We start from the raw sequence: 25,184 nt of genomic DNA, 5'->3' as shown, positions 1-25,184 counted from the left end.
GTTGAGCATCCGAATTCCCGGTACGGATGATACGGTCGAAGATGCTGGGGATTGCGTGACGGGCGCCTGCTACCTGTCACTTGTTTGGCCAAGTCTCGGTTGCACGCGGAGGCACCGAAGGAGCAGAGAGACTTCTCCAGTTCTGGAACTCGTCGCCCAGAGCGATGAACGCGCCTGCGAGGCTGCCGAATACCCAGTCCAATTTCGACTTGCGGAGCGTACGCTGACTCCTCTTATTGCATGGATGCCGTTTCGTGAACAGCGGTTTATGCTAGCCGAGCGTTAGATTGGAATGGGATACTGCACTGCACACGCTGGCCCTGCCTTTCGATTTTATTCCCCGGCATTTTCCTAGATATATGGTCTAGACACTCAAAGTGCAACAATCAGGGCTTGGGAATTCATGCGCGGTTTCCGGATTCCCGGTCGGCGTTACTGCGTGCCACTTTCGACGCGTTGCCCCTGTAACTCGATACGTCGCCGGGATCGAGATGCTTCTCGACGCCGCCAAACAAAGGTTTGTAAAATAGCCGATTTTATGAACCAATTTGTAGGCACAAGCCTCTACCGCTATCGCATTCCTTGTGTACAGCATGCGCAAATCATGCATGCTTCATGTTTTCGATCTTTCTGTTTCAAGGCAACCCGTGGGCACAGCAATGCTCGCCACTGGACTGGCGCGGCACGGAGCCCGACGTCGCTCCTTGACGACGTGTTCACACGCTCACGCCCAAGCCTCATCGTGCTTCTCGTATCAAATGATCGAATCCTTTCGAAAGACAAATCCTTGTGTCCCTGTGGTCATCCGCGAGACAGGGAATTCGACAGCTGCATCGTACGTTACACGGGGATTCGCGCCCAGATGCACTCGCCTCTTCTGGTTGCATGGAATGAAGTCCCTGACTATAGTCGTCGCAGCGATCGCCTCTGGTGCAGACTGGATCGCCGCTTCGCTGTAGAACAGCGTGGACGGATCGAAATCACTTGACTGGTTCTCCTATGAGTGTTATCGTTCCGGTGCCTGCTTCACCACGGCCAATATCGCATTCCACGAATCCCTTCTCAAACGGGACAGCGTATGCTTGCTTTTGCACCATACAGCGCACTCGCAAAGGGAATCGCCCGGAAGCAGCCCGTCATCGTTCGTCACGGCATCCGGTATGCAGACAAAGAATGGATTCGACGAGCGCCTTCTACGCCAGTCCCGGACATGCATCGAGCGCTGAAGCAAGCCTTCGCATGCCACAGGGCGGCGCTCGGTCGCGTGAGAGATGCGGCAGACGAATATGCGAACGTCTGATCATAGTCCGGTGTCAGCGCAGCGAAAGACACACCGAAGCTGTATGTGCACAGAAGATGAACGTGGGGAACGACGTGCGGACCGCAACTTGGCCCTACGCGCGGGACGCGTTACCAAGGGCGGGAAGTGGCGAAATCGGAACTTGAACGCTGCCATCGACATCCCTCGACTGCTGACTCGGGAACTGCAAGGACAAGAGAGACCGGCACATGTTCACTCGGGGCTAAGAGAGCGGCAATGGAAGCAGTGGCGGAGAGAGCGTGCAAAAGCCAAGGTCCATGCCATCGTCCGCGTATGAACTTGTACTGTGCGGAATGGCGTGCATTTGGGAACTTTTTTCATGCGCTGAGCACCCTCAAGGAGGACAAGCGTCAAAGGCTCGTACCAGCATACGGAGCAGGGCGCTGGGCGTCGAAAACAGGGTGCACTCCAGCCTCACCGACACGCGCGTACAAGGAGTGCGCAAGGCGTTTTGTCACATTCCCGATAGACGAGTTCCGGACGTCCTGCATAGACCACGAGCTGGGGTGTACACTTCAGACGCTCGAGATGGAAAATTGCCAGATCAGTCCTGACGATATAAAAAAGTGCGGAGTCTTGACAGAAGAGCAAATGGGAAGCAGGACGAAAGTTCGAGCACTACATGCGCTGGTGAGCACAACCAACGGCGGCAAGAAACGTATGGAATTCGTCAACCGAGACTTCAACGCTGCTGTCAATGTCAGGAGATGTGCGGTGCTGGAGAAAAGACCTCCAGAGTGGACAAGAGAGAACTTTGTTGGACAATCGCTCAAAGTGGAATTATATGAGAAAAAGTTGGAATCAGGAGTAGGTGGCCGGTCCGAAAAGACCGGAAGGCGTCTGCACGACAGTCGAAGACCTCTGGTCGAAGGCACGTTCACCGCCACTACGATACACGTCCGACGTCGTTCGACTTTAGAACGGCGTTTGATAGCGAGCCTCATGACGCAGTTAAACTTTGTTCCATGCGTGAGACTGCCGTCTCAGAAGTGCACTCGATACCGAGCTTGTCGATGGATTCACGCTTCGGCGACGACTCCAGTGACGCGAAACCCCGAGGGCAAACTGCCGGCTCTGATAGTACAAGGGATTTTAGCTTTCCCGCCCACTGCTTGGTTACTGAAGCGAATTGGCCGTGCAGGTGTCGTCAAGAGAGCGGAGGAGATCGGCGTGCCCTGGCGAGAGAACGTTCGTGAGCTGCGGCTCAAGTGGGACACCCTCGAACAGAAACGAGCGCGACTTGTCGAACGCGACCTCGTATATCCAGACTACTACGTACGTGCACCGTTCCATACGTATCCGGAAGGGAACCTTGGCTGGATTCCTGCCATGGAAGTCGAGTCGTCGGCTCTGGCGGTCCATGCACGCCTTTTCCCGGAAGCACCGCCCACGCAAGGTGACCGCCTGCTACGCGACACCTTCCTGGACCGAGTCTGGCCTCGTCTGGAACAGCTGCTCGTGCCCATGGGACGTCCACTGGTAGCACTCGACCTGGGTGCGTCGACTGGACTCAGCACGATGCGCTTCATCGATGCATGGCTAGCACGGTATCCGGAACGCCCGCTCGACATAACAGGAATCGATTTATCGACGTTCATGCTTGCGGTTGCCGAGTTACGTGCAGAGGAGCGCAGCTACCCGTCATCGATTCAGGTGCGTTTTAAGCACGCCGCGGTCGAGAACCTCCCTCAGAAAGCGGATTCGGTGGACCTCGTGTTATGTTCCCTGGTGACACATGAGCTGCCCATGGCAGCGACCGAGCGTCTCGTGGTAGAGGCGTATCGAGTGCTTCGCCCCGGAGGCATGTTGGCGATGATGGATTCTGATCCGCACAGCGAAGCGTTCCGTTCGATACCCCCGGTCGGAGCAGCCATATTCCGCAGCACTGAACCGTATTTTTCTGAGTATGAACGCGTCGATATGGTCAGTTTACTGACAATCAGTGGATTCACTGACGTGCAGACCGAAAACAATACGCCGCGGCATCGGGTGTGGCTTGCGACGAAACCCTTGAACTAGACCTCGAGCGCCTGGAATGAGCGTTAGCAGCATACCGCAAGGCATGGCAGGTTGTAAACATTGTCCGATTCAGTGGTGCCGCCACTTGGAGGGCGTTCGCGTTCGACTTGTCCGTTGAATAGAGCACTTTATCCACAGCCGGCAGCATGCGGTTTGCTTCGAGATGTATGCATCGGGTGCGAACTTTCTCATGCGCATACGTGATGGCTCTGCAGGCGGAAACGAGCGTCCGGATACATGTAGCTCAGCGGCCGATCTGTGGCTCATGCCTGTTGCACGTTTGTCGATACGCTTCTTCAGCCGAGCACAATGGCGGATTGCAGACGTGGAACTCCGACTCAGGGGGTGCTGAGCGGCTGCCGCCTCTGTCGCTGCATGATCAGGACAACTTGACGCCCAACTGTGACTGAGAAACACCTTGAATCGATTGGATGCTTGGTTTCCAGTTGATTCAGGGTACCCGCACGACGCTATTTGACAAGCTGACTGCCCCTATACCAGCGACAATGCACGGAAGCGTCTTTGCAAAGACGACGAGCATCACTCATGGTGTGTGGTACGGCGTTGCTGTAGTGAACTTTCATGCGAATTTAGGAACCACGTGGCATCCGACGCTTCCGACATGTAGCGAACTGCTGTATAACGCCGATATACGTAAAGCTTCAGGACTAGTGAGTTCAGTTTATCGTTGCACACATCGAGTGTGAGAGGCTGGCCCACAAAGTTGGCTCGCGTCGGGTACGCGGGTCGCCTCTTCAGCACCGCACATCGTCTGTTTTTAATGGCGCAGCGTTGAAGTCTCGATTCATGAACTCCCAGCGTGTATTGTCTCTGGTACAAGTCATCAACGCAAGGGTGCATAAGGACTCGTGCCCTCTGTGCCACCAAGGTCACGTCACAGCCTCGTCGGGCAAACAGCTCTCCTCGCCTATCAACACGCTTCTTCCACTTCGCCTTCGTCACTCGCGTTTCTTCGTCCGATACTCGGCAATAAGAGGAATCTTATCGTGTTTCTTTTTGTCGAATCAGGCAACATCTCACCTCCATGATCCCGACTTGCATGTCCATACTTTTCCTTTGAATATTGCATTTTTGAAAATCAACGCACGTAGAAAGCACCTGCAATAAACCGCGAACAGGCATTCGTTGACACGGATCTGAACGTGGAACACAGTTCAGGTGAAACTCTATAATCGTAAGCGCAAACGGATGGCGCGCCGCAGCGCCCGCGCGCGCGCGGCAACGCATCGCACCGCATCGGTACCGGATCCGGGCGGGTAGCGACATGGCGGCAGCTGCGGCTCCATGCATGTGCAGTGCGCGAGTTGGTGCTGCTTCCACGTGCACTGCCATGTTACGAGTTATAACCTTTTTTTTCATAAGCCTGGAGGCGCAAAAGTGTTTATCTCGCCTACTGGGTACGCGACCACCGGTGGTTGAGCGGGATCTTGACGCTCTGGAGGAAAAAGTGCTCGCAGAAGTGGGGCTCTGCTTGCGTCGTGAATACCAGGGCGCGTGCTCAAGCTCCCATGCACCGCCTGCTGGGAGCGATGAGCTGTCATACGAGCGCATTCGCTCCCTCCGAAATTCATGGCGACGAGGAACGAGCCCCCAACAGGCCAATACCGAGGTGGTCACTGCACGGCGCGTCACGCTCGCGCGCTGGGAGCAGTCCGGCCCGACGGCAGCGACCCGGTGCGCAGCTGTTGCGAGCACCAGTACGGAACGGCTCGAGCGAAAACTCAATTTCGATGATATTCCCGTCGAACAGGCGGAAAGTGGAGCACTTCAAGCGATAGATCCCATACTTCGGCGTTGTCCTTCGCTGAGCTCTGTCAGCTCTGAAGCGCTCCCTGAATGGTCTTCTGAGATGAGCGTTTCGAGACTGAAGGCGCCACTCAGCGTAGATGATTACTTGTCTCCTTTAACGGATGTAGCCGATAGTGAGTCATTCGAGCGGACACCCATGTCGAGCGTTTCAAGCGACACATCCTCCCAAGTCCCCGAAAGCGGTAACCGGTCGCCAGCTGCGGCCTTGCCCTTTGTGCACGTGCTGGTGGCCGGCAACGAGCAGGACATGTTTTCGGGGACAAATCCTCAATTGAGGCCTCTGCTGCTCATTCATGGACACTCCATGTCTTCTGCTTACTTCCGACACGTTCTCGCGGATTTCGCCGCTACCGGGCGCTATGTCGTTTACGCCATCGATATGCTCGGATGGGGGCGCTCGTCTCGACCGCCATACACGACAGGACGTGCCCCGAGGGACACCGCAGCGAGGGCCCAAGTAGCTGTCCATTTTATGATTCGTGGCATCTCTGAATTTCTGTACAGTTCCGGCATCGAAAGCTGGTGTCGCAAAAACGGGAAACGTATCGACATTGTTGCCCATTCGCTCGGCGCCTACGTTGCCAGCCGCTACACCGTCGAAGCATCGAATGGGCTGGTCCAGAACCTCGTGCTCGTGACGCCCGCAGGCATCTGGTCCAAGCAAAGCTACAAACGAGCGGTGTACTTCCAGCTCACGCCGCAAATGATCATGCGAAACGCCGGAGTGCTTGGCTATCTAGCATTCCGGCTGCGATGGCCCGGACGCGATTTGGGATTTCGCTCGCGGTACCTCCGCCGCTACACGTACGCTTTGGCAACACGTCGTGGCGGACAAAGTGCTGATCTGGCGTTCGCAGCGCTCGTAACCGTATCGCATAAGAAACGCACAGCGCGTTGCGTGCACCCGCTGGCCTCAGATGGTGAGACTACTGGCGGGTCTATTCTCGAGCAACTCCCATGTTGTGTGAATGGCCGAATCCGCATCGTTGCTGGAGCCACGGACTCGCTGATCAGCGTGCATGAACTTGAGCGAGCATATCAAGTGATGGACAAGGCAGCGCCTCGGGAGCATCAGGTCAGTTTCCGGGTGATTCCGGCATGTGGCCATGTACCGTTTCTGGAGCACCCTGAACAGTTCCTTGAAGCGTGCGGATTATGCGATTCGTGAGGCATCACGATCATTCGCTCGCCACCGATACCGTGCTTGTGCGATCATCCTAAAAGTCCGCTTCCATGTTGACTGATGAAGGCAAGGATCGTGCGTATCGCCAGCTCAGGACAGTTGCTCGCGCGAAATGCGACTCGCTCGCTGTTTCTTACAATCTACGCTCGATGAATCATCGAAACAAACACTCGCATGCATGCAAATAGAACCGATTTCCAGCGAAGCGATTTCGATTCTTCTGTGGATGCTTTCACGGTCTACCTGCTCCTGTCCATTCCTTGTCCTCTGAAAGCTAGGCTTGATCGATTCAGGGAACATATGGACGTCGAGCGTACCGCGGGTGCCGCGCGGAAACAAGCCCGCGTCTGCACCCGGGTGAGCGCTGCTGCTGCTGCTGCACCTTGGGGCAAACTCGTGATTTCGTTGCAGCTGTTACGAGCCTAGTGTCATAACGAATTCAATGGCAAGCTCGAGTCCGTCGAGCAAACGTATTGTATCAATCAGCATGTAGCCTTGCCCTCGAGGTAACCATGCCGATTCATATCCATCTATGCAGCAGGCTTCCTGACGGGTACTGGTTTCAGCGTTCGGGTCGGAGAGCCTGCGCGGACGCCACGGAGTCTGCGTACGGAGCAAACAGCGTTACCGCTGCAGCTCCGCGACTCGCCAAGAAGCTAACCACTTGCATTAGAACGGGATTTCCAGCGAGTCGTGAACCGATACGCTCGCGGCAGCGAGCTACCTGTGCCCTGAGCAGCGCTTCGTGCTGTGACACGCGGCTTTTCGCAGCATAACGTAGCGCTCTGGAACGCATATTCGCAAACTCGATAGAGTAACCGGGTAGTCGGACGTTTGTCGACCCCGATGAGTCCTTTGACCGTGTAAACAAGCTCGTTCGCGGATAGCAAGCTCGACACAAACGTCAAGTCGTGCGTGCAGCTGTGCGGGAAGTCCACCAACCGTGTCCGCTCTAAGGTTTGCGTCTCCGCAGCGTTTCTATTGCCCCAGTTGTTGTTCACAAGTGTTCCATATGAGGCGCGCAGCTGAACATACCACACAAAACCGAGCCATCGCTGCTACGAGTAAGCGTGTTTACCAAATCCGTGCTTCCATGCAACCAGGTAACCAGTCTACCTACACATACGAAGCCGGCTCTTGGTGTCTCTTTATCAAGAGCGTCACCCACCCGATCTATAGAATCGGGTTCGAACGTCCTGCAGATATTTCCGCTTGACGAAGCATTCTCGTTCCGCGTTTACAGCGAACTTAAGCACAGCCCGAGGTATCCATCAAGCGGTTGACGCTGGCGTTGTTGACACCCGTTGCAGCGTCGTATGAAGCTCCTCCGACGCAGTGTGAGCCTGAAAGATCAGCGCTTTGAAGTTGCGCTCTTACCAGAAAACAGCGAGGACCTCTGGCACGCCTATAACCTCATCGACAAAGGCGACTTGGTGCGAACAACCACCTGGCGAAAAGTCGCTCTCGCGGGGGCGACTGAGCAACGCGCCAGTGCTCGGCACACGGAACGCGTACGACTCGTGCTGACGATCCGGGTACAACGAATTGACTATGACACGGAGGCACCTTCCCTCCGGATCCAGGGCAAGAACGTGTCCGAAAACGAGTATGTGAAGCGAGAGCAGCACCACACGCTCGAGATAACGACCGGGCTTCGGTTCGATCTCATCAAGTCGCAGTTCGACCGCGTCCACCTACGAACCTTGGAAACCGCCTGTGATCCCAGCAAGTCCGCGGACATCGCGATCTGCGTCATGGAGGAAGGACTCGCGCACCTCTGTCTCGTAAGCGGCACTGCAACGCTGCTTCGAGCGCGGATCCAGCAGCACGTTCCCAGCAAGTTGCAGCGCGCCGCAACCGCTTTCGGCGTGCGAGATAAAGCGCTGGAACGCTTTTTCGAGGCAGTAATGCGAGCACTGCTCCAGCAGGTAAACTTAGAACAAGTGCGTTGCGTCGTCATCGCTTCACCGGGTTACGTGCGGGAGCAGTTCCTGCAGTACCTGTTTGCCGAGGCCGCTCGACGGGACCTGCGGTCTATTCTGGAACACAAGCGACAGTTCATCGCTGTGGCGGCAGGCAGTGGTCGCATGCAGGCCGTTCATGAAGTGCTCGCCTCGCCCGAGACCATGACCCTGATCAATGACACCAAGGCTGCTGTGAACCAGCGTTTGCTACAGACCTTTTACGAGCAGATACATCAGGATTCAGATCGTGCGCTTTATGGCCCGGACCAGGTAGAGAGAGCCGCACAAATGGGTGCAGTCGAGCACCTCCTAATCACGGACGCCTTGTTCCGCCATCGAGAGGTGTCAGAAAGGAAGCGCTTCGTTGCCCTGGTCGATCAGGTGGAGTCGGCCCGAGGCCAGGTGCATCTCTTCAGTAGCGCACACGCGACTGGCCAGCAGTTGGCGGATATCGGCGGCATTGCCGCGCTTTTGCGCTTTCCCTGGATCGATACCGATGATGATGCACAGGACACTGACACCAGCGATATCGAGACTCGGTGCAATGCCGAGTCCACAGCAACATCGTGGTGACGCTGGAATCGAGTGCAAGCGTCTGGGACAGCGGCAACAGTTCGAACCGGAGGCGACGCTCGAGTCGACGCCCGTCTGGTCTCTATGGAGCATGCTCCCGGCTCTGAATGATGCGGGGCGTCATCGAGCCGTTGTCGAGGCAGTTCGTGCTGCACGGAATAGGTCATTCCGGAGGAGCGATACCAGCGATGCAATCGCTGCGGCGATATCACCGCTGTCCATGGGTGTGTTGGGGTTCGCGCGCGCGCTCCGTTTCACGGCTGCGGCACACGCGCCCTGATACGAAATACAAGGAAGCAGAGACCGCATACTCCGTTCGATCCATGCCGCCGCGCCCGTACCGTGTTGCGTCAAATACACCCGCTGTCGAGGAGGTCAGCGGCATCCACGATTTTGTTACCACTGAGTCTTTTCGGCGCCACGGGCGTATGGACAGCGCGTGTTGTGCGCCTGGTACACCGATGGAAGTCTTTAATTTTCTCCAAGAAAAAACGTTTACACTGAATGTCATCGCTCCACACCCGTGGCCACCATGGAATCCATGACGACATCGGCACCAACATGACGACGACGATGGTGGCAATGCTCATGATGCCCCAAGACCTCGCCGGAAAACCCTGCCATTCATCGGAATGCAGTCGGCGCCGCCGCTGTTCTACTGAGCATCGACGACGACCACGAGCATCCGTTCCAGCGCACCCGTGCTCTGACAACCACGCCAGTGCGGACGATTACCTGACAAGGACGCGCCCTCAGCCGTGTCGACGGTCCAGACGCTGCGACCTCGCTCGCGAACTGCGACACCTTACCAAACAACGTGTGTCACGCCGGCGGCTAAAGTTAGCACCCACTTGTCAATACGATAGCCAACCAACCAACCAACTAACCAATTAACCAACCAACTAACCAACCATACGATTCCGGTAGAACACCCACAACCTTCAGAGGACGTGCTCACTTGCCCTTGGGCTTTCCACCTGCCCTGCCTTGTCCGGGCTTATCCCCAGGCTTATCCGCAGCAGGCTTGGCCATCGCTGGACCACCCATCGGTTTGGACTGCTCTGCCTCCTTTCCCTTACCTTTGTCTCCTTGCGGCGCCATAGAACTCGTTTACGAAGTACCTAGAAAAACTCTGTCGGCTGTTGACGCAACGTACAACCTTAATGATCAACACCAATGTAAAATGAAGTGACTTGACGTGCGGAAACCGCATCCGTGCCCACCTGGGCAGCTCGTGCGTAATCGCGCGACAATCTCCGCGGCGCATTTTGGTGGTGCCACGTGTCGCTTCGCACGCATTCCGTTCCCGCATCGCATACGTGTGCGTGAATGTGCCCGTGCGCGCATCGGCGTTCGCGCATCGCACACGCCTCGGGAGTGTTCGGTGTGCACACCTGGAGCGCGGCGCTGCACCCCCGGACCCCTGACCTGGCCATGATCGAGGCATCGTTTGTTGGCATGCCGATGACGGAAGCTGTGTTTTGTCTGCGACAACGACAGCGTGTCCATGAAGCGGTATCCCGTAATTTCTTCCGAGGCGCATGCTTGTCCTGGTGGATCGGAAGCAACATTCGCTCTGCACGATGATGTTTACGCGGGTATGTTCCTGCCACCGATGCAGTTTCACGCGTTGCAAAACGGGGCCATCTATTTCCCCGACTTTATCATACCATCGTAACTGTCGCGAGATCGCCAAACGGAACCGGAAAACGATACCGATTGTGCGATACATTCGCGTATGAGCAGGAGTAGACGCGCACCCCAGTGGTGCGCATCCGACGCCGCCCAGACTCGAAGAAGCGCCCCAGACAGCCGCACGCCTCTATTCTAGTCGGCAAGCGCAGGTACCGGGAATGGAACTGGCGGCAGTCGCGCAACCAATGCTCGAAATGGTGGCCGCTTCGCTGGATCCCGATCCCAGCACTCGCAGAGCAATCGCACGAGCTCGACATCCCATCGCGGATTTAACGGCGGTCGTTCATCGCGTTGCAGCACAGCGGTGATGACCTGCATCGGCTCCAAGCCCTGGTACGGTAATTGTTCCGCTAGTAGCTCCCAGAGCAGAATTCCGAATGAGAACACGTCTGCAGCAGTGCCGTAGGGTGCAGACGCCAGCACCTCCGGTGCCATGTACTGGGGAGTGCCGCAGTTCCCCGTCATTGGCTGGTCCAGCGCCAGATAACGAATGGACTTGGACAGGCCAAAATCCCCAATTTTCACCCGATAAGAACCATCGATTAGTAAATTCGAAGACTTGAGATCGCGATGCAAAAGACCATGCTCATGCAGGTACGCCATCCCCCGGCAAATGTCCAGCGCGATGCACTTTTTCCGCAGCGGCGATAGCGCCTCCCGTCGACGATGCAAAAGATCGAAGAGCGTTCCGCGGGGCATGAACTCCGTCACGATGAAAAGACGCGGTGGATCGGGCGCTCTACCCGCTCCAATAAACGGAAGGATGTTCTCGTGATCGAGACTACACAACGTGCGCACTTCAGCATAGAAATTACGATATTGATCGCCTTGTGCATACTTGCGCCCCATTTCGAAGATTTTCACTGCCACCAAGCGATTCAGGTATCTTGCCTTATGGACGGTACCAAAACTGCCGCGGCCGAGTTCCTCAATGAGCTCGATATTCAACCAGTCGATATCCAGATTTCGCCCAAGTCTCGCAGGTGTTGCTTCAGGGTTCAGGGGCAGATTCCCGAGCCTGGTCTCGAAACTTGGCACAGTGCAGATGCTCTTACTCCGCGCCCGGCAATGTGCGGCACGGTAATCATCGGCTGTTATATCTGCAGTCGTTGCCACGGCGGAAGCCAGCGTTGCATCCACTTGCATCGACCGAACGTTACCCGACTTCGACGATGAGCATGCGCGGAACGCGTACAGCGCCAACGCTGGTAGCGCCGAATAAGTGTCTGGAGCGCGAAGGCCACAGCCGATAGCCAGCTCCGCCGGAAGTCGCCGCGCAGCCTGTATGAAAATCGTTCGTTCGTCGAGGGAGCAATTCTGCGAGAGGCCCCACAGACTCCGACCGATCCGCAGGAAGGCCTCGTGGCTCCGTTCGATGTAATAGGGAATTGCGAGCCCAAAAAGGCGCGCAAGTCCTCGAAAAATCACGACGAACTCGTGATCCAGTCGAACGCGCTCGACGCCACTCAAACGGGGCGCCAAAATAGAGGTCACGGTAGCAAAGCCGCACAACACATCCAAGAGTAGCTCATCAATCACTGGCTCTCGAAATGGTAATGGAGCGGGGTTTGTAAGGAGCTCTTCAGCCAATTTGCCTGCGGATTTCGAAATTTGCAACAACGAGGACGCCATCCCCAAACGTCTCGACTGGTGGCGCGCATCGTCGTTGTTTGCGCCCCGTTGGTCTCGCCAGGTCCGCACCGCGTCGAGTTTGCTCAGGATAAGTGCACCGTAGTGCCTCGATAGCTCATTGGCTTGCTCGAGAAGCATCTCCTGTCGGCGGTTCGCCGAGCGCTCGGCCTGCTGGTCGCCTTTTGCGTGCACCGCGCTGCCGACCACCCAGCCATAAGGGTCTCTTTCACGGTATCGGTGCACGATCCCTGTTGCATCCCGGGAGCCGCCAGTGCAACCCTGGACCCAAAAGCCTGCCCCTTTTGGTCTGGGAGACACCTGCTTCAAGGCAGTCTTTGTGGAACGCTGACCAGCGGACCTAAGAAGAGAAATAAAATCCGTGTAAGTTATGGCGCTATCGTAAACGCTCCGCGGCCCGCGGAGCAACAGAAAGTGAATAATATACAGCGCTTGCAAACGAGAAAATACGCTCAGAGCGTCCTGCAAGACTCGCCGACGAAGCGCTTTGAGCACGGTGTCGATGACGGCTCGATCGGGTCGAGCGAACGCCTCGAGCAGCAACGCTCGAATGCAGTGCGGAAACCCGAAGCTTTGCTCGGAACGTCCCAAAGCCAGCTGAATGAGCTGCTCGACTCGATCAGCGTTCGGTGTCGGGTCACTGCACGACTCCATGGCCCAGGGTGCCTCGACATGACCGCCAAGGGGATTTGAGTCGACGCTGGGTCCAGCGGGGTAAGCGGCACAAGAGGCTGGCACCGTCGACTCCGAGTCCCGCGAGCTCTTCGACGCCCGTCCCGGTGTCTGGCTACCAGACATGCCGCTCTCCCATTGGTGCAACATTTCTTCTAGGTCTTCGTGGCTCGGCACCGGTGCAGTCACATCGCTGATTTCCGGGGTAGACGGTGGTTCATCGCGTGCCTCGGTGGAGCCGCTGTCGGAGCGTGCTCGCACCAGGCGCTGAATCTGACGTCGAAGCTTCCGCTCCACGATATTCAGCGTTGGACGCGCTTCAGGTGCTTCTCGAACACAACTAGCTTGCAGGCGTAGTAACCGCCGAGAATAGTACTGCGTGTCCTCGGCTAAAAGATCGCCCATAAGGCATCCCAGCTGAAAGACGACTTGTTTTTCATCCTGCTGGGCTATGCTTTCGGATGCAGCCGATTCGCTTTCGAGGACGCCTGCCGGTGCCTCCCTCCTGAGAAGAACTCCAGGTCCGAAACCACGCGCTTTGCCTTGAAAGCTAAGTTCGGACCTGTCCAGTCTACCGTTGACACTTGTGCCCAGCGTTTCGCACAGGCGTACTAGGCAAAAAGCCTGGGCAGCAACCCGAACTACCTGAGCGTCTGTCGGCGTGGCGTCGCGGTCGACTGGCGTGTAGGTTTCGTACACAAACACGCAGCTCCGTGCACCCACCTTGATAAACTCCACAAGGCGTACAACAAGTTTTGGTGCCCGTTCTGCCGCCCGAGTCCACAGCTCTGCCTCGGTCACCGCCGCACCGACGTCGATACCGTCAAGACGCTCCGCCACGAGGCAGTCACGCGAGCTGGACGTTGTCGCAGGACGCTCTCCGGAGCTCCGTTCACGAGCCACGAGCGCAGAAACGAACCGCGGCTCTACTCGCAACGCATCCAATACAGTATATCTCCATCGAACGGACTCAATTCCGTCTTGTAGTCGCTGTAAGGCAAGCTGGCTCCGAACAAGGTTCATAGCAACGTAGACCCAGTCCAGGAGTGCAGAGCCAGTTCGTACCCGCTGCAGTGAGCGTATTTTCCGCGTCCCTTCGCTGCTGCGTATCGATTGGCCAGAGGCGCTGGCTTGATGGCATCCCCAGCGCCTGCACGACCACCAGCGGACCTGGCGACAGGCAAGCGGGCATCGCACGTCCATTCGTCTGTTCCATGACGAGCCGGTGCCCGCTGGGGTATCGCAAAGCCGTTCTGACTGCGTACTGCGACCGCACCGGCGCTCTAGGTGGCACTCTGGACGCACGTTAGAGCGTGAGACAGAACGCGTGTCCCAGAGTGAAAGTCTGGGGGGAGGTGGAATCCCCGGGACAAGGACGCGAAACGATGGATGCTTTCCCGAAAGCCGATACCAGTCGTGACATAGCAGATTCCCGAAGTATCGCTCTGTGTGTGTGTGTGTGTAAAGGTGCCGTTGACGAACAAAAATTTCATCTCTCCTTGCAGCGCTTGGAGGCGATGCGATTGTTTCGGGCGTCATCCCCGCGTGCCCGCATCCTCAACGCAGCATATACGTTCATCTGTATCCATTCAACAGAGGTACAGCTCGTTCCTCATGTTGGTCTCTTTCGATGGTGCTGCATATCGAAGGAGCGCTCAGGCACGCATCTGAGCGTGTCCCGAGTCCGCCGTGCCCGCTCCATGAATCGTGTGCGCTTATGACGCATCCAAACGGGTCGCGTTGAAATACCCCACGGGGTGCTACTGCGCAACACGGACGTCAACGCGCAACTGAGAAACCGCGCTGCACAAATGCTTCGATGGCATGGACCCGGGTATATGCAGCGCACGGAAACGTGTCGCTTTGGCTCAGATCACCCCTGCGTTGACGCCTTTACCGACAAGCGGAGATTTCAGCGCTCGAATTTGCTGATTCTCCCGTTCTAGCTGATTATGGAGTGGCACTCTAGGACGAAACGACGCCCAGAGGACTGGAGGTGTTTGGTTGTTATTCCGAGAGTGGCGGGCAAATGTGATGTGCTGATAGGCTGCACTCGCTCATGGAGTACCCAATACATCCCATGTATCGATGACCTGTCACATACGCTGATTCAACATACCCGCCTCTGGCGACGACGGTGTCTAGGTTGCCATATCATGCAGAGGCATCCGGCAACGCTGGCACCGTAAATTCCTGCCCGCAGTCGGTTGATATCGAAGCCTCAGGCTTGCTCGCGTTCAAAAAGGCGACACTACTGGGACAACTTGCAAAACACCACAGGGTTTGTGCTGAACGTGAACCAGGCGCATGGATCAATGGCCCGCCATGTCGTCGCAATGCGGGAATACTCGTACCCAGGGACTACGAGAGAATCGCTGATGTCTCGTTTAGAATAGTGCGCGGCATTTGCGCACCCCAGCACGCTTCGTCATCGTTCCCGTGGCTGCTCAGGCGGCTGATCTCCGGCTCAAGCCGGTCGGTTCAAAAGCTGCACCCGCTTAGTCATCAAGATGAGTGCCCCGACGCTATGCGTCGCCACAACACAACCCGAGCACGCAGTCCTGGTAGTGAATCGACGCTCTCCGGTTTGCGATCCGCGAGGACGGGGATGCTGCTCGTTGTCACCGCGTTGGCCTGTGCCCTGAACGAGCATGCGACCAGGGCGCCGTGCCTTCTCCAACACGAACAGCGCCTGCGTATGTGTATGGGTATACATGGCTGCCTACCTGCATGCTTGTCGTTTGGCATCGCTGTAGCAGGCACGAAATGGTCACTAGACCCCACTAGATATGAAGAGACACGTCGTTGGCGATAGTCAGAGAGCAAGCCTGACGAGTGCAGCATTCATGGCCTCTCCGCTGAGATGCTGCAACACCGAATTCCGGATACGTACGCACAACTCGCGTCGGCCAAAGAATCGCTTCGCAATGTAGCGGACAGAAGCAAGATATCGTCGAGCCTCGAGCGTTAACCCCTCTTCATGAAGCCATTGGCTACAGCGCTTTCATGCGTCGACCGCCGATCGTGCCATGCGGCAGCACGTAGTTCCCGTCTTCTTCGGTCTTCTGCCGCGTAAACACGCACGGCAAATACCACAAGCAGATAGCGGCCATCCAGAGTGCAACGAGCGAGACTCCAGTCGAGAAGAAGAGCTGCTCTCTCGAGATAGACTCGATGGGCCGATCACCGAGAACGACATCCTTGATGAAGTACAGACGCCATCCTTGGTTCTCGTACCCGAGCCATACGTCGGACGGGTTAAAAATGCTCTCAAAGCCTGGATCCGGTATTCTTGGCTCCAGCAAAATATGACTCACTCGCCGGAATCGGAGCAGATTCAAGAGCTCTGTCCCATTCCGATCATCACCTCGAAGCACTTTGTCCCGAAGCTGCACTCGCTCGTGAATATTCGGCAGACCATGGGACCACACCCAGCCCAGGTAGCCAAGATACAGCGATCTTCCGCCGAGGGCACAAGCGGGATTGACGTGCTCTTCGCCAGTCAGAAACACCGATCGCCAATGCGTGTTCATTTTGATCCATTCACCTAGCTCTTGATCGGCGGGTGTGAAGAGCTCAGCCGTAACGCCACCCCATTCTCGGCGCATCCCCAGAAAGCCGCTAAAGAGCATGAAAAACAGGATCAGCGGGGTCAGGAGCTTGCCCAGAGGCCCACCGCGCCGCCATAAACGCACCAGCAGATACCCAACGACACCTGCAGCCTGAAAGAGCCAAATATACACGAGCTTGACGTTATCCTTGACCCATGGCTGAATGAGGAAAAGATTACAGAAAACGAAAACTGCAGCGAATGCGGGGAAGAACTTCAAACGCCAGTAATGTGAAGGCCCGCTAAAAGCCGGAGCAAGGCCCCGCAGCAAGTGCACAACGCGGTTTTGGATGCGTTCCACGATCGGAAAGTATCCGCGTACTCCGAAAAGTCTCTCCAGATCTGCAAGCGCCTGTGCCAACAGCACCACGGACACAATGCCAAACACAAGTGTATAGACTGGAACGTGTAGAGTCAGGGCGCGGAACCAGGTTCTCCAAAACCCTCTGTTGAAGGATGACATTGCCGTCCAAGAGAAGCGAAGAAAGCCTCTTTGCTCCCTCGACGATGCCACCCTCCCGATGTATACCGGAAGCTGGGGCGCCGACAACGCCAAACCGATGAAAGCGGCTGTGAGCCACCCTCGCCAGAGAAGATCCATATGTGTGTACCATCGGTCGAAATCCATAATGAAGAGCACAGAGCAGAGAATCACTGCACCAACAAATGCGTGCGCCTGGAATAAGGGCAAGATACCGGCGACAAAGGCCGCCAGCCTCAACACAATAGCGCTCTGTTGAAGCGGAACACCTTCGGTCATGGCAAGAACAAGCAGCAGGATAACAATGAGGATCAGGGGAATTGCATACGTGGCCGGTCGCTGTGGCAAGAACACATGCCCAAAGTAGGCAAACCACAGGATCTCTTGTCTGCCGCCCTCACGGTCAGCTTGGACCGGATCCACATCCCAGGCTACGCGCGTCGCGTGACTCCAGCCTCGCTCGATCCAGTGCTCAAAGGACCCGGTACCACCTGCACACATGACGAGGAGAACGGAGAGCACGGCAGCGGCGCGACTGCCGGTTAAACGCCAGTTCACCGCATACAGCAGCGCCGATGCTGATACAGCCAGAAACAGTGCCGGTAGCAGAAAACTCATGCGCCAGCTCATGCCCGATACCCGCAGACACGCTGCATGAAAGTCTGGAAGTAGCGGATAAACAAGGCGCGAACCTGCATAAAATGCTGCCTCTGTGCGACGATAGTCGAATTCCCGGTTCGTTCCATAGAGGAACGATGCCGCTATATTCATGTGGAACGGCAAATCGGCCCAGGTTGCGCCACCTGAGCTCACGCTACCATCTGGTTCGTTCCGCAGGAAACGACTCGAGACCATGGGCCAGACAATCAAAGCCGTCAATGCTGTGACGCCCATCCCAGGCCTGTGCGGTGCTACCTTCGCACTGCGGGCCGGCGAGTCCCTCACGGTGCCAGCTGGTTCATGACCCGCCTTTCTCCGTCGCTGAACCAGCCACACATGAAACAAGCCGATTGCAGCTTGCACTAGCCAAGCAGCTCGAACGGATCGTACATCAAGCGTTTGGTAGCGCAGCGACGCAAACAAATACGCGAGCCACGAGGACACCGCCCAGCCCAAAGGCACTGCCACGGCAACGCGTTCGAAAACACTGGTGAGGTGACCAAGGTGCGCGTCGACAACGGCATACGTTGAAAGGAGCGCTGTGGCTATCCACCAAAAGCCCGGCGAGAGGAACACGGGACGTGTGCTATCACCAAGCATTCCTCGGCGCGCTGGCTCCTCTTACCGAAATCCGAAAAGCTTCTGCAGAAAACTCTGGCGTTCTCGAACGAGTACCAAGTGATACCTACCGAATGGTCCTTCGCCCGGTCACCGCTCGCACAGGCGCGTAGTACACTCCTTCTCGATGAACACTGCCGGTGCTCCCTGTATTCGCCCAAAAACAGAACGCTGCGCTGAGAGCCTACTGTTGAATGAGCGTTCGCGGCACGCACGCATGCCACAGTGCTGTTCCCGCCGCCGCCGCCGCCGGCACGCACGCACGCATGCGGCGCTGTGACGTGTCGCGCTTTTGCAACGATCCGCGGGGATGCGTTCATCGATCGCGCGGGCGCCGCGCCTCCGCAGCAGGGCGGGGAAAAAAACACTCACAGAAAAAAGTAAGAAAAGAAAAATGCGCGTAATCGGAGAACGCTGGCCTAAGTAAACGTTTTGTCAATGAAAAAAAAGCAGGCCGGAAACATGCGCTGCGCAGGCATATCGACGCTGAGGCCGCAGCACTCGTATCAGCGGCAGGAGCGGGACGCTTCGAGTAACCGCTGCGTGTGGCGACGCGGGTATCCTGTATCGCGTCCACGGGGACGAGCGTTGTGACTGGAACGATTCGCTTGTTGTCTACACAGACGAGCTTTCGTGGACGCAATGCGCGGGCAGCGACTCGGGATGGCAAGTCTAGAGGGCATGCGACTGAATCGAGTCACGGAGGCGGAACAATGATGATGAATTGCAGAACGACTTGATGCGGCGCGCGAGAACGCTGCGTCGAGCAGGGCGCTCGACACCGCCCTAAGTACTGACTGGAAACGCTTTGCGGCATGAAGCGCAGTGAGAAGCCTCTGGGCAGTTTAGAGTATGTCGGGCTGCGAAAAAGTTGCGCCAGTGGCCTACGTGTTGCGGCCATATCGGAGCACGTCGCTACAATATGCGCACGCGCTATACCGACTGAGGATCATTTGCGTCCGGCACCCGGATGCCTGACTCGTGGGAGGGGAGGTCGCACTCGACTCGCGCCGGACGGTGCCGCTCGAACGAGGCTTGCCTGGCAGCCTAGGCCGCGGCACACGCTTCCAGGCATTCTGGAGCACTGGAGTCGCGTCGAGACGCTCGCGTGTGCCCCATTACTCGGGTTGTGCGCATGCCCAGCTGCTTCTCGGCGCGATCCGCAGCTTCTGTGCGGCAGCCACTCGTGTTTCCAGTACACACTCATGAGACGAAGGCTCCCTATGCTACGACATGCCATGCGCCTATTTTTTTGATAGTACGCTGTCGGTGTCGCCTGTGCAACTCCTGCCTGCGAATGCCAAATCCATGGCACCTTTCAGAAGTTTTACACCAGCAACAACGTTGGCTCGTCTTCGCCTGGCGTACCAGAGACGCGATGGCACGAGCCGTCGAAGCGCTCTCGGCACTGGTGCACTACATTCGAAGCGCGCTCCACAGCCAGCGCAATTTGCCCGGCATTTTCGGAAGATTCGGAACAGTGTTGAACACATATGACGACTAGTATCTCTGAGGAAAAGTATGCCTAGTGGCGGCTGGTACCTGAACGTAAGGCGAGGCATAATGGACGCTTTCCAGGGTGATGATATCCATCGAGCGTTCGGTCCCGTGCTCAGAACAGAACGTTCTTTTGATTATAGAATTCATCGCAACACACGCCCCGCCTCAATGGTGCCCGATTCCCGCAGCGCTGTGCCACCGTTGGATGAATACGGGATACTGCACTGCACGCGCTGGCCCTGCCTTTCGATTTTTTTTCCCGGCATTGTCCTAGATATATGGTCTAGACACTCAAAGTGCAACAATCAGGGCTTGGAAATTCATGCGCAGTTTCCGGATTCCCGGTCGGCGTTACTGCGTGCCACTTTCGACGCGTTGCCCCTGTAACTCGATACGTCACCGGGATCGAGATGCTTCTCGACGCCGCCAAACAAAGGTTTGTAAAATAGCCGATTTTATGAACCAATTTGTAGGCACAAGCCTCTACCGCTATCGCGTTCCTTGTGTATAGCATGCGCAAATCATGCATGCTTCATGTTTTCGATCTTTCTGTTTCAAGGCAACCCGTGGGCACAGCAATGCTCGCCACTGGACTGGCGCGGCACGGAGCCCGACGTCGCTCCTTGACGACGTGTTCACACGCTCACGCCCAAGCCTCATCGTGCTTCTCGTATCAAATGATCGAATCCTTTCGAAAGACAAATCCTTGTGTCCCTGTGGTCATCCGCGAGACAGGGAATTCGACAGCTGCATCGTACGTTACACGGGGATTCGCGCCCAGATGCACTCGCCTCTTCTGGTTGCATGGAATGAAGTCCTTGACTATAGTCGTCGCAGCGATCGCCTCTGGTGCAGACTGGATCGCCGCTTCGCTGTAGAACAGCGTGGACGGATCGAAATCACTCGACTGGTTCTCCTATGAGTGTTATCATTCCGGTGCCTGCCTCACCAAGGCCAATATCGCATTCCACGAATCCCTTCTCAAACGGGACTGCGTATGCTTGCTTTTGCACCATACAGCGCACTCGCAAAGGGAATCGCCCGGAACCAGCCCGTCATCGTTCGTCACGGCATCGGGTATGCAGACAAAGAATGGATTCGACGAGCGCCTTCTACGCCAGTCCCGGACATGCATCGAGCGCTGAAGCAAGCCTTCGCATGCCACAGGGCGGCGCTCGGTCGCGTGAGAGATGCGGCAGACGAATATGCGAACGTCTGATCACAGTCCGGTGTCAGCGCAGCGAAAGACACACCGAAGCTGTATGTGCACAGAAGATGAACGTGGGGAACGACGTGCGGACCGCAACTTGGCCCTACGCGCGGGACGCGTTACCACGGGCGGGAAGTGGCGAAATCGGAACTTGAACGCTGCCACCGACATCCCTCGACTGCTGACTCGGGAACTGCAAGGACAAGAGAGACCGGCACATGTTCACTCGGGGCTAAGAGAGCGGCAATGGAAGCAGCGGCGGAGAGAGCGTTCAAAAGCCAATGTCCATGCCATCGTCCGCATATGAACTTGTACTGTGCGGAATGGCGTGCATTTGGGAACTTTTTTCATGCGCTGAGCACCCTCAAGGAGGACAAGCGTCAAAGCCTCGTAGCAGCATAGGGAGCAGGGCGCTGGGCGTCGAAAACAGGGTGCACTCCAGCCTCACCGACACGCGCTTACAAGGAGTGCGCAAGGCGTTTTGTCACATTCCCGATAGACGAGTTCCGGACGTCCTGCATAGACCACGAGCTGGGGTGTACACTTCAGACGCTCGAGATGGAAAAGTGCCAGATCAGTCCTGACGATATAAAAAAGTGCGGAGTCTTGACAGCGCAGCGCATGATATTGAGGGCTCGGTTCACGAACTCCTTTCGTGCATTGCCGTTGACTGCACACACACACACACACTCCAATGTAAGGATTCATCGAACTCGTGGCCCCGTACCACGACACACTCGTCATCGTCCCGTCGGGCAAACACCTTTTCTTGCCTACCTCGCCTCTTCTTCGTCGTCACTTGCGCTTCTTCGTTCGATGGTCGGCGAGAAGAGGATTCTTATCGTTTTCGTAGAACTCAGTGATGACGGCCCGCCAGAACCCCCGATTTCCATGTCCACGCACTTCCCCGTGAATTTTTCATTTCTTCAAAGAAACTCACTTTGAACGCATCCGCCATAAACCACGAAAAAGCATTCCATAGCACGCAGCGGCGATTGGAACACAATTGAAGTGAAACACCATAGCGGACACCTCGGTGTCACGCGATCGGCCACCTGAAGCGCATGCGCGCCCGAAGGCGATCGCTGTCTGTGGAATCTCCGCGCGGCACAACAGCAGCGGCGGCGGGGACAGTCACGTGGATGCGCATGTGGGCAGCGCACACGCGCGCGAACCTCCGTCGCGCCGCTGGACTGCGTCGCCTGCGCTGGGCGGCGTGCCGTGGCGAATCGCTCGGCGACGTGGACGCGGGTGCGTGCGCTGCCCGCGCACACGCGCATTCAGCCTGCAGAGGACGCTCTTCATCTGTAGCGAGCTGAGGCGAGCAGCAGAGTCTCCGACTAGTCTCTGCTGGCCGTCGTAAGGAACGGGATAGCAGTCTGACCGCGTTACGCTACACAGAGGATCATCGATTTGAATCATTTTCGGAGACAGGAAGAAGCTAGATCGTCGAAAGACGCCACCTTTTGGAGATGGAGGCGGCAATCAAGAAGGCCATCGGGGAGCAACTCCCTCGACAGGTCAAGGAGTTAGTGCTGGACAACCGTTGCAAACAATCGCATCCAAGTGGGCTCGAGAACTTCGATTCGCTGGAGGTTCTGTCCATGAACGGATGCGGATTGACTTCGTTGACCCCGGGGTTTCCGATGCTTCCGGCGCTGCGGAGGCTGGAGCTCAGCGACAACCGCCTAACTGGTGCCGGGCTGGAGCTTTTGCCTACACACGCTCCTCGCTTGGAGGTATTGAATCTTTCTGGAAACGCTATTCGCACGCTCGATTCGCTGAAGCCGTTGCGCGGTTGTTTGCACCTTAGGGTCGTCGACTGCTACGGATGCCCGGTGAGCAACCTGAAAGACTATCGCGCGTTTATGTTCCGCGAGATTCGCGGACTTATGGTGCTAGATGGTAAGGATGAAAATGGCGAGGACGTTGAGGACGACGAAGAGGCTGAAGGTGAGGGGGCAGAGGAAGACGAGAACGATGAGGAATACGAAGAGGACGAGGAAGAGATTCAACAGGAGGACGCAGTGCTTCGACAGGCGTATGGTAAAACAAGGCCGGCGGATCTGGACGAGGAAGACGAGGAAGACGACCGTGGTGACGCGGAGGATGGAGAAGAGGACGAAGAGGGTGACTATGACGAGGACGAAGAGGAGGAAGATGACAATAATGGGGCGGATTCGGAAGATGAGGCGTCAGGCCCTTCGGGCGGGCACTACCTCGCCGGCGACGTTGATGACGAGGACGATGAAGATGATGACGGGGGCGACTATGTCTACGACGAAGAAGACGAGGACGATGAGTTTAGTGAAGAAGAGGATGATGAGGATAATGAGTTCGATGACGATGAGGACGGGGGCGGAGACTTTGATGAAGACGAAGAGGAAGAGGAAGCCGACGACGACGACGACGACGAGGATGCCGTTGACGAGGACGAAGACGAGGACGAAGTTCCAGTGTCCAAACGTCATCGTCGGACTTAACCGATACGACGTCGAACCCTTGCTTGCCGCATGAACCAAGGAACGGAAACCGCGTTCGGAACGGTCTTTCGGGCTGAGATCAGTAAGGCACTTGTCCGCCATGTATCAAACCTTGATTTGGTAGAAGCGGATCGCATCTCCTTGTGCGGGCACGGATGAGATCACGCTCAGATCCATTCCAACAGCTGTTTCCGTTTTGCGGACACCTCTGCGCGCATGTCGTCAGAGAATTCCTAGAGATTGTGATTTCGATGGTGAACCCAGGCGCCAACATCGTAAATGTTCTCATTTACATCAGGCATGATCCATCGTGAGATGGAGAAAGGCGCTTCCAGATCCAAGGTCACCTGCGGGCCGCCAGAATGACGCGTCCACGCTCGCTGTGCAATATCTTGTCTGCGGGTCATGCACCGGGTGTTTGGAGCATTAGCCCAGTAGCTGGCCCAGAGTGCGTCAAGCGAGCCTGGAAGCGATGCAGAGACGGGTTGCGTCCCGGGAGCCGTGCGACTGGCGATACGGCAACGGAACAGATTGGATTTGAGCGCCGACTGCTTTCTCAGCTCATTCTGGAGATCGAGCCCAAAATGCTCAGCATCTGCAAGGTTTCCCGCACGTGTCAAGAGCAACGATGCATGGGTCCAGAGATGAGGGCCTAGCTGCGACGCCGCTCGTGAGTTTCGGGTGCAGGGCAGAACCCACAATAACAACATCGACGAGTCGAGTTTGCAGCGGGAACATGCTGCACCCGTTCTCGACAGGCCCAGTTTTGCGTTGCCCAAGTACCGAAGCGTTCTGCATTTACAGCGCAGCTGCTCTTCAGAATAAAGCTTGAAGCACCACACATTCCGCCGATGCCCTTGACCCAGATATGTGATAGAAAGCGCCCTTGTCTGAGAGCACGACGCAAGAATATGGGAAGGAGGATCCGCGAAGACTGCTTCGACGAAGTATAAGGTGGAGAACGATCCCGAGCCATCTGCGATAAATACGAGACCACACGACAGCTCCTCCACTAGGACTGATGCCGTCGTCATGCTCGTTTTAGTTTCTTCATTGTAAACAGCGGTTCGGCCCCGGTTTGAGTACCCGTACACAGGTCCGCCGTTGTTCGCGAACGGAATCCTATCGAGTGAGACGAATACCTTTCTGTCCTGGAATGAGGATTCGCGTGTCAGTACGAAATCGATTGTGTGGAGCTGGACGCGCGACCGTCTTGTATAGAGGCGCGCTTCTCCCTCGCATCCGTTTCCCATCATCACCGTTCGTATGCACGGAATGGAAACTGCTCGTCTGGTGCCTTCTTTAATCGTTTTCCTAATAGACTATATGTGACGAGAATTGAGTGACCAGGAGACATTCTTGTAGAAAGAGTCTGGAAACTTGGATTTTGGGACGACAGCGTTCAGGATACGAGCCATGAGAGGGTCCGTTCGTCAACCTCAGGACGGTGCAGTGATTGGCTTGAACACATATAACCATTCCTCGCTCGCTAGCGGTGAGCGTGTCAAGTCTTTTCGTGACGTTCCTCCCATTCATTAAATACATTGTGTTCGTTGAATAGCTGCAAGGAAAAAATAGACAGAAACAGAAAAGGACGTGCTGGGTCCGATAACTCAGAATGCTGTGCTTCGCATACAACGGGGCGCTGGGCAACCGCGGCGTGTTCAGAGGTGTGCGTGTCAACGTACCTATCAGTGAAACTGAGCAGCTCTATA

General features: G+C 56.4%; 8 protein-coding genes and 4 non-coding genes across 12 annotated transcripts, besides 3 other annotated features; 4 read left to right on the top strand and 8 right to left on the bottom strand.

Annotated features, from left to right (window-relative positions):
* Positions 1 to 524: 524 nt before the first annotated feature.
* Positions 525 to 1,904, bottom strand: CYME_CMO179T. The gene has a single exon (XR_002461501.1). It is a non-coding gene; the product is annotated as a hypothetical transcript (transcript).
* On the top strand, positions 1,538 to 3,340 carry CYME_CMO178C (similar to bacterial putative methyl transferase; the record flags this gene model as incomplete). The annotated part of the gene is made up of 1 exon (XM_005537517.1): positions 1,538 to 3,340. One exon carries the CDS (start codon positions 1,538 to 1,540, stop codon positions 3,338 to 3,340), a length of 1,803 nt encoding a protein of 600 aa, XP_005537574.1.
* A 1,309-nt stretch (positions 3,341 to 4,649) lies between these two features.
* Positions 4,650 to 6,338, top strand: CYME_CMO177C (hypothetical protein, conserved; the record flags this gene model as incomplete). The annotated part of the gene is made up of 1 exon (XM_005537516.1): positions 4,650 to 6,338. One exon carries the CDS (start codon positions 4,650 to 4,652, stop codon positions 6,336 to 6,338), a length of 1,689 nt encoding a protein of 562 aa, XP_005537573.1.
* Positions 5,260 to 8,372, bottom strand: CYME_CMO176T. Its single transcript, XR_002461500.1, has one exon. It is a non-coding gene; the product is annotated as a hypothetical transcript (transcript).
* CYME_CMO174T lies at positions 7,611 to 10,070 on the bottom strand. The gene has a single exon (XR_002461499.1). It is a non-coding gene; the product is annotated as a hypothetical transcript (transcript).
* Positions 7,670 to 8,890, top strand: CYME_CMO175C (cell division protein pelota; the record flags this gene model as incomplete). Its single annotated transcript, XM_005537515.1, has 1 exon — positions 7,670 to 8,890. One exon carries the CDS (start codon positions 7,670 to 7,672, stop codon positions 8,888 to 8,890), a length of 1,221 nt encoding a protein of 406 aa, XP_005537572.1.
* Positions 10,071 to 10,717: 647 nt separating the features above from the next.
* Positions 10,718 to 14,446, bottom strand: CYME_CMO173C (similar to Raf-related MAP kinase kinase kinase; the record flags this gene model as incomplete). The annotated part of the gene is made up of 1 exon (XM_005537514.1): positions 10,718 to 14,446. The coding sequence occupies one exon, from the start codon at positions 14,444 to 14,446 to the stop codon at positions 10,718 to 10,720; it is 3,729 nt and encodes a 1,242-aa protein (XP_005537571.1).
* Positions 14,124 to 15,992: a sequence feature (possible transcribed region).
* Positions 15,375 to 15,623, bottom strand: CYME_CMO171C (hypothetical protein; the record flags this gene model as incomplete). The annotated part of the gene is made up of 1 exon (XM_005537513.1): positions 15,375 to 15,623. One exon carries the CDS (start codon positions 15,621 to 15,623, stop codon positions 15,375 to 15,377), a length of 249 nt encoding a protein of 82 aa, XP_005537570.1.
* Positions 15,901 to 18,258, bottom strand: CYME_CMO170C (hypothetical protein; the record flags this gene model as incomplete). Its single annotated transcript, XM_005537512.1, has 1 exon — positions 15,901 to 18,258. One exon carries the CDS (start codon positions 18,256 to 18,258, stop codon positions 15,901 to 15,903), a length of 2,358 nt encoding a protein of 785 aa, XP_005537569.1.
* Positions 18,259 to 18,642: 384 nt separating this feature from the next.
* Positions 18,643 to 20,215: a sequence feature (possible transcribed region).
* A 4-nt stretch (positions 20,216 to 20,219) lies between these two features.
* Positions 20,220 to 21,983, bottom strand: CYME_CMO367T. The gene has a single exon (XR_002461517.1). It is a non-coding gene; the product is annotated as a hypothetical transcript (transcript).
* A 475-nt stretch (positions 21,984 to 22,458) lies between these two features.
* CYME_CMO169C (similar to proliferation related acidic leucine rich protein PAL31) lies at positions 22,459 to 23,469 on the top strand (the record flags this gene model as incomplete). Its single annotated transcript, XM_005537511.1, has 1 exon — positions 22,459 to 23,469. The coding sequence occupies one exon, from the start codon at positions 22,459 to 22,461 to the stop codon at positions 23,467 to 23,469; it is 1,011 nt and encodes a 336-aa protein (XP_005537568.1).
* Positions 22,962 to 23,288: a sequence feature (possible transcribed region).
* Positions 23,470 to 23,702: 233 nt separating the features above from the next.
* On the bottom strand, positions 23,703 to 24,725 carry CYME_CMO168C (hypothetical protein; the record flags this gene model as incomplete). The annotated part of the gene is made up of 1 exon (XM_005537510.1): positions 23,703 to 24,725. The coding sequence occupies one exon, from the start codon at positions 24,723 to 24,725 to the stop codon at positions 23,703 to 23,705; it is 1,023 nt and encodes a 340-aa protein (XP_005537567.1).
* Positions 24,726 to 25,184: the final 459 nt, after the last annotated feature.

The sequence above is a fragment of the Cyanidioschyzon merolae genome, chromosome 15 (assembly GCF_000091205.1).
Source record: "Cyanidioschyzon merolae strain 10D DNA, chromosome 15, complete genome".
NCBI classification, from domain to species: Eukaryota; Rhodophyta; class Bangiophyceae; order Cyanidiales; family Cyanidiaceae; genus Cyanidioschyzon; species Cyanidioschyzon merolae.
Note: the sequence above shows the minus strand (reverse complement) of the source record. Positions and strands in the feature narration are given on the sequence as shown.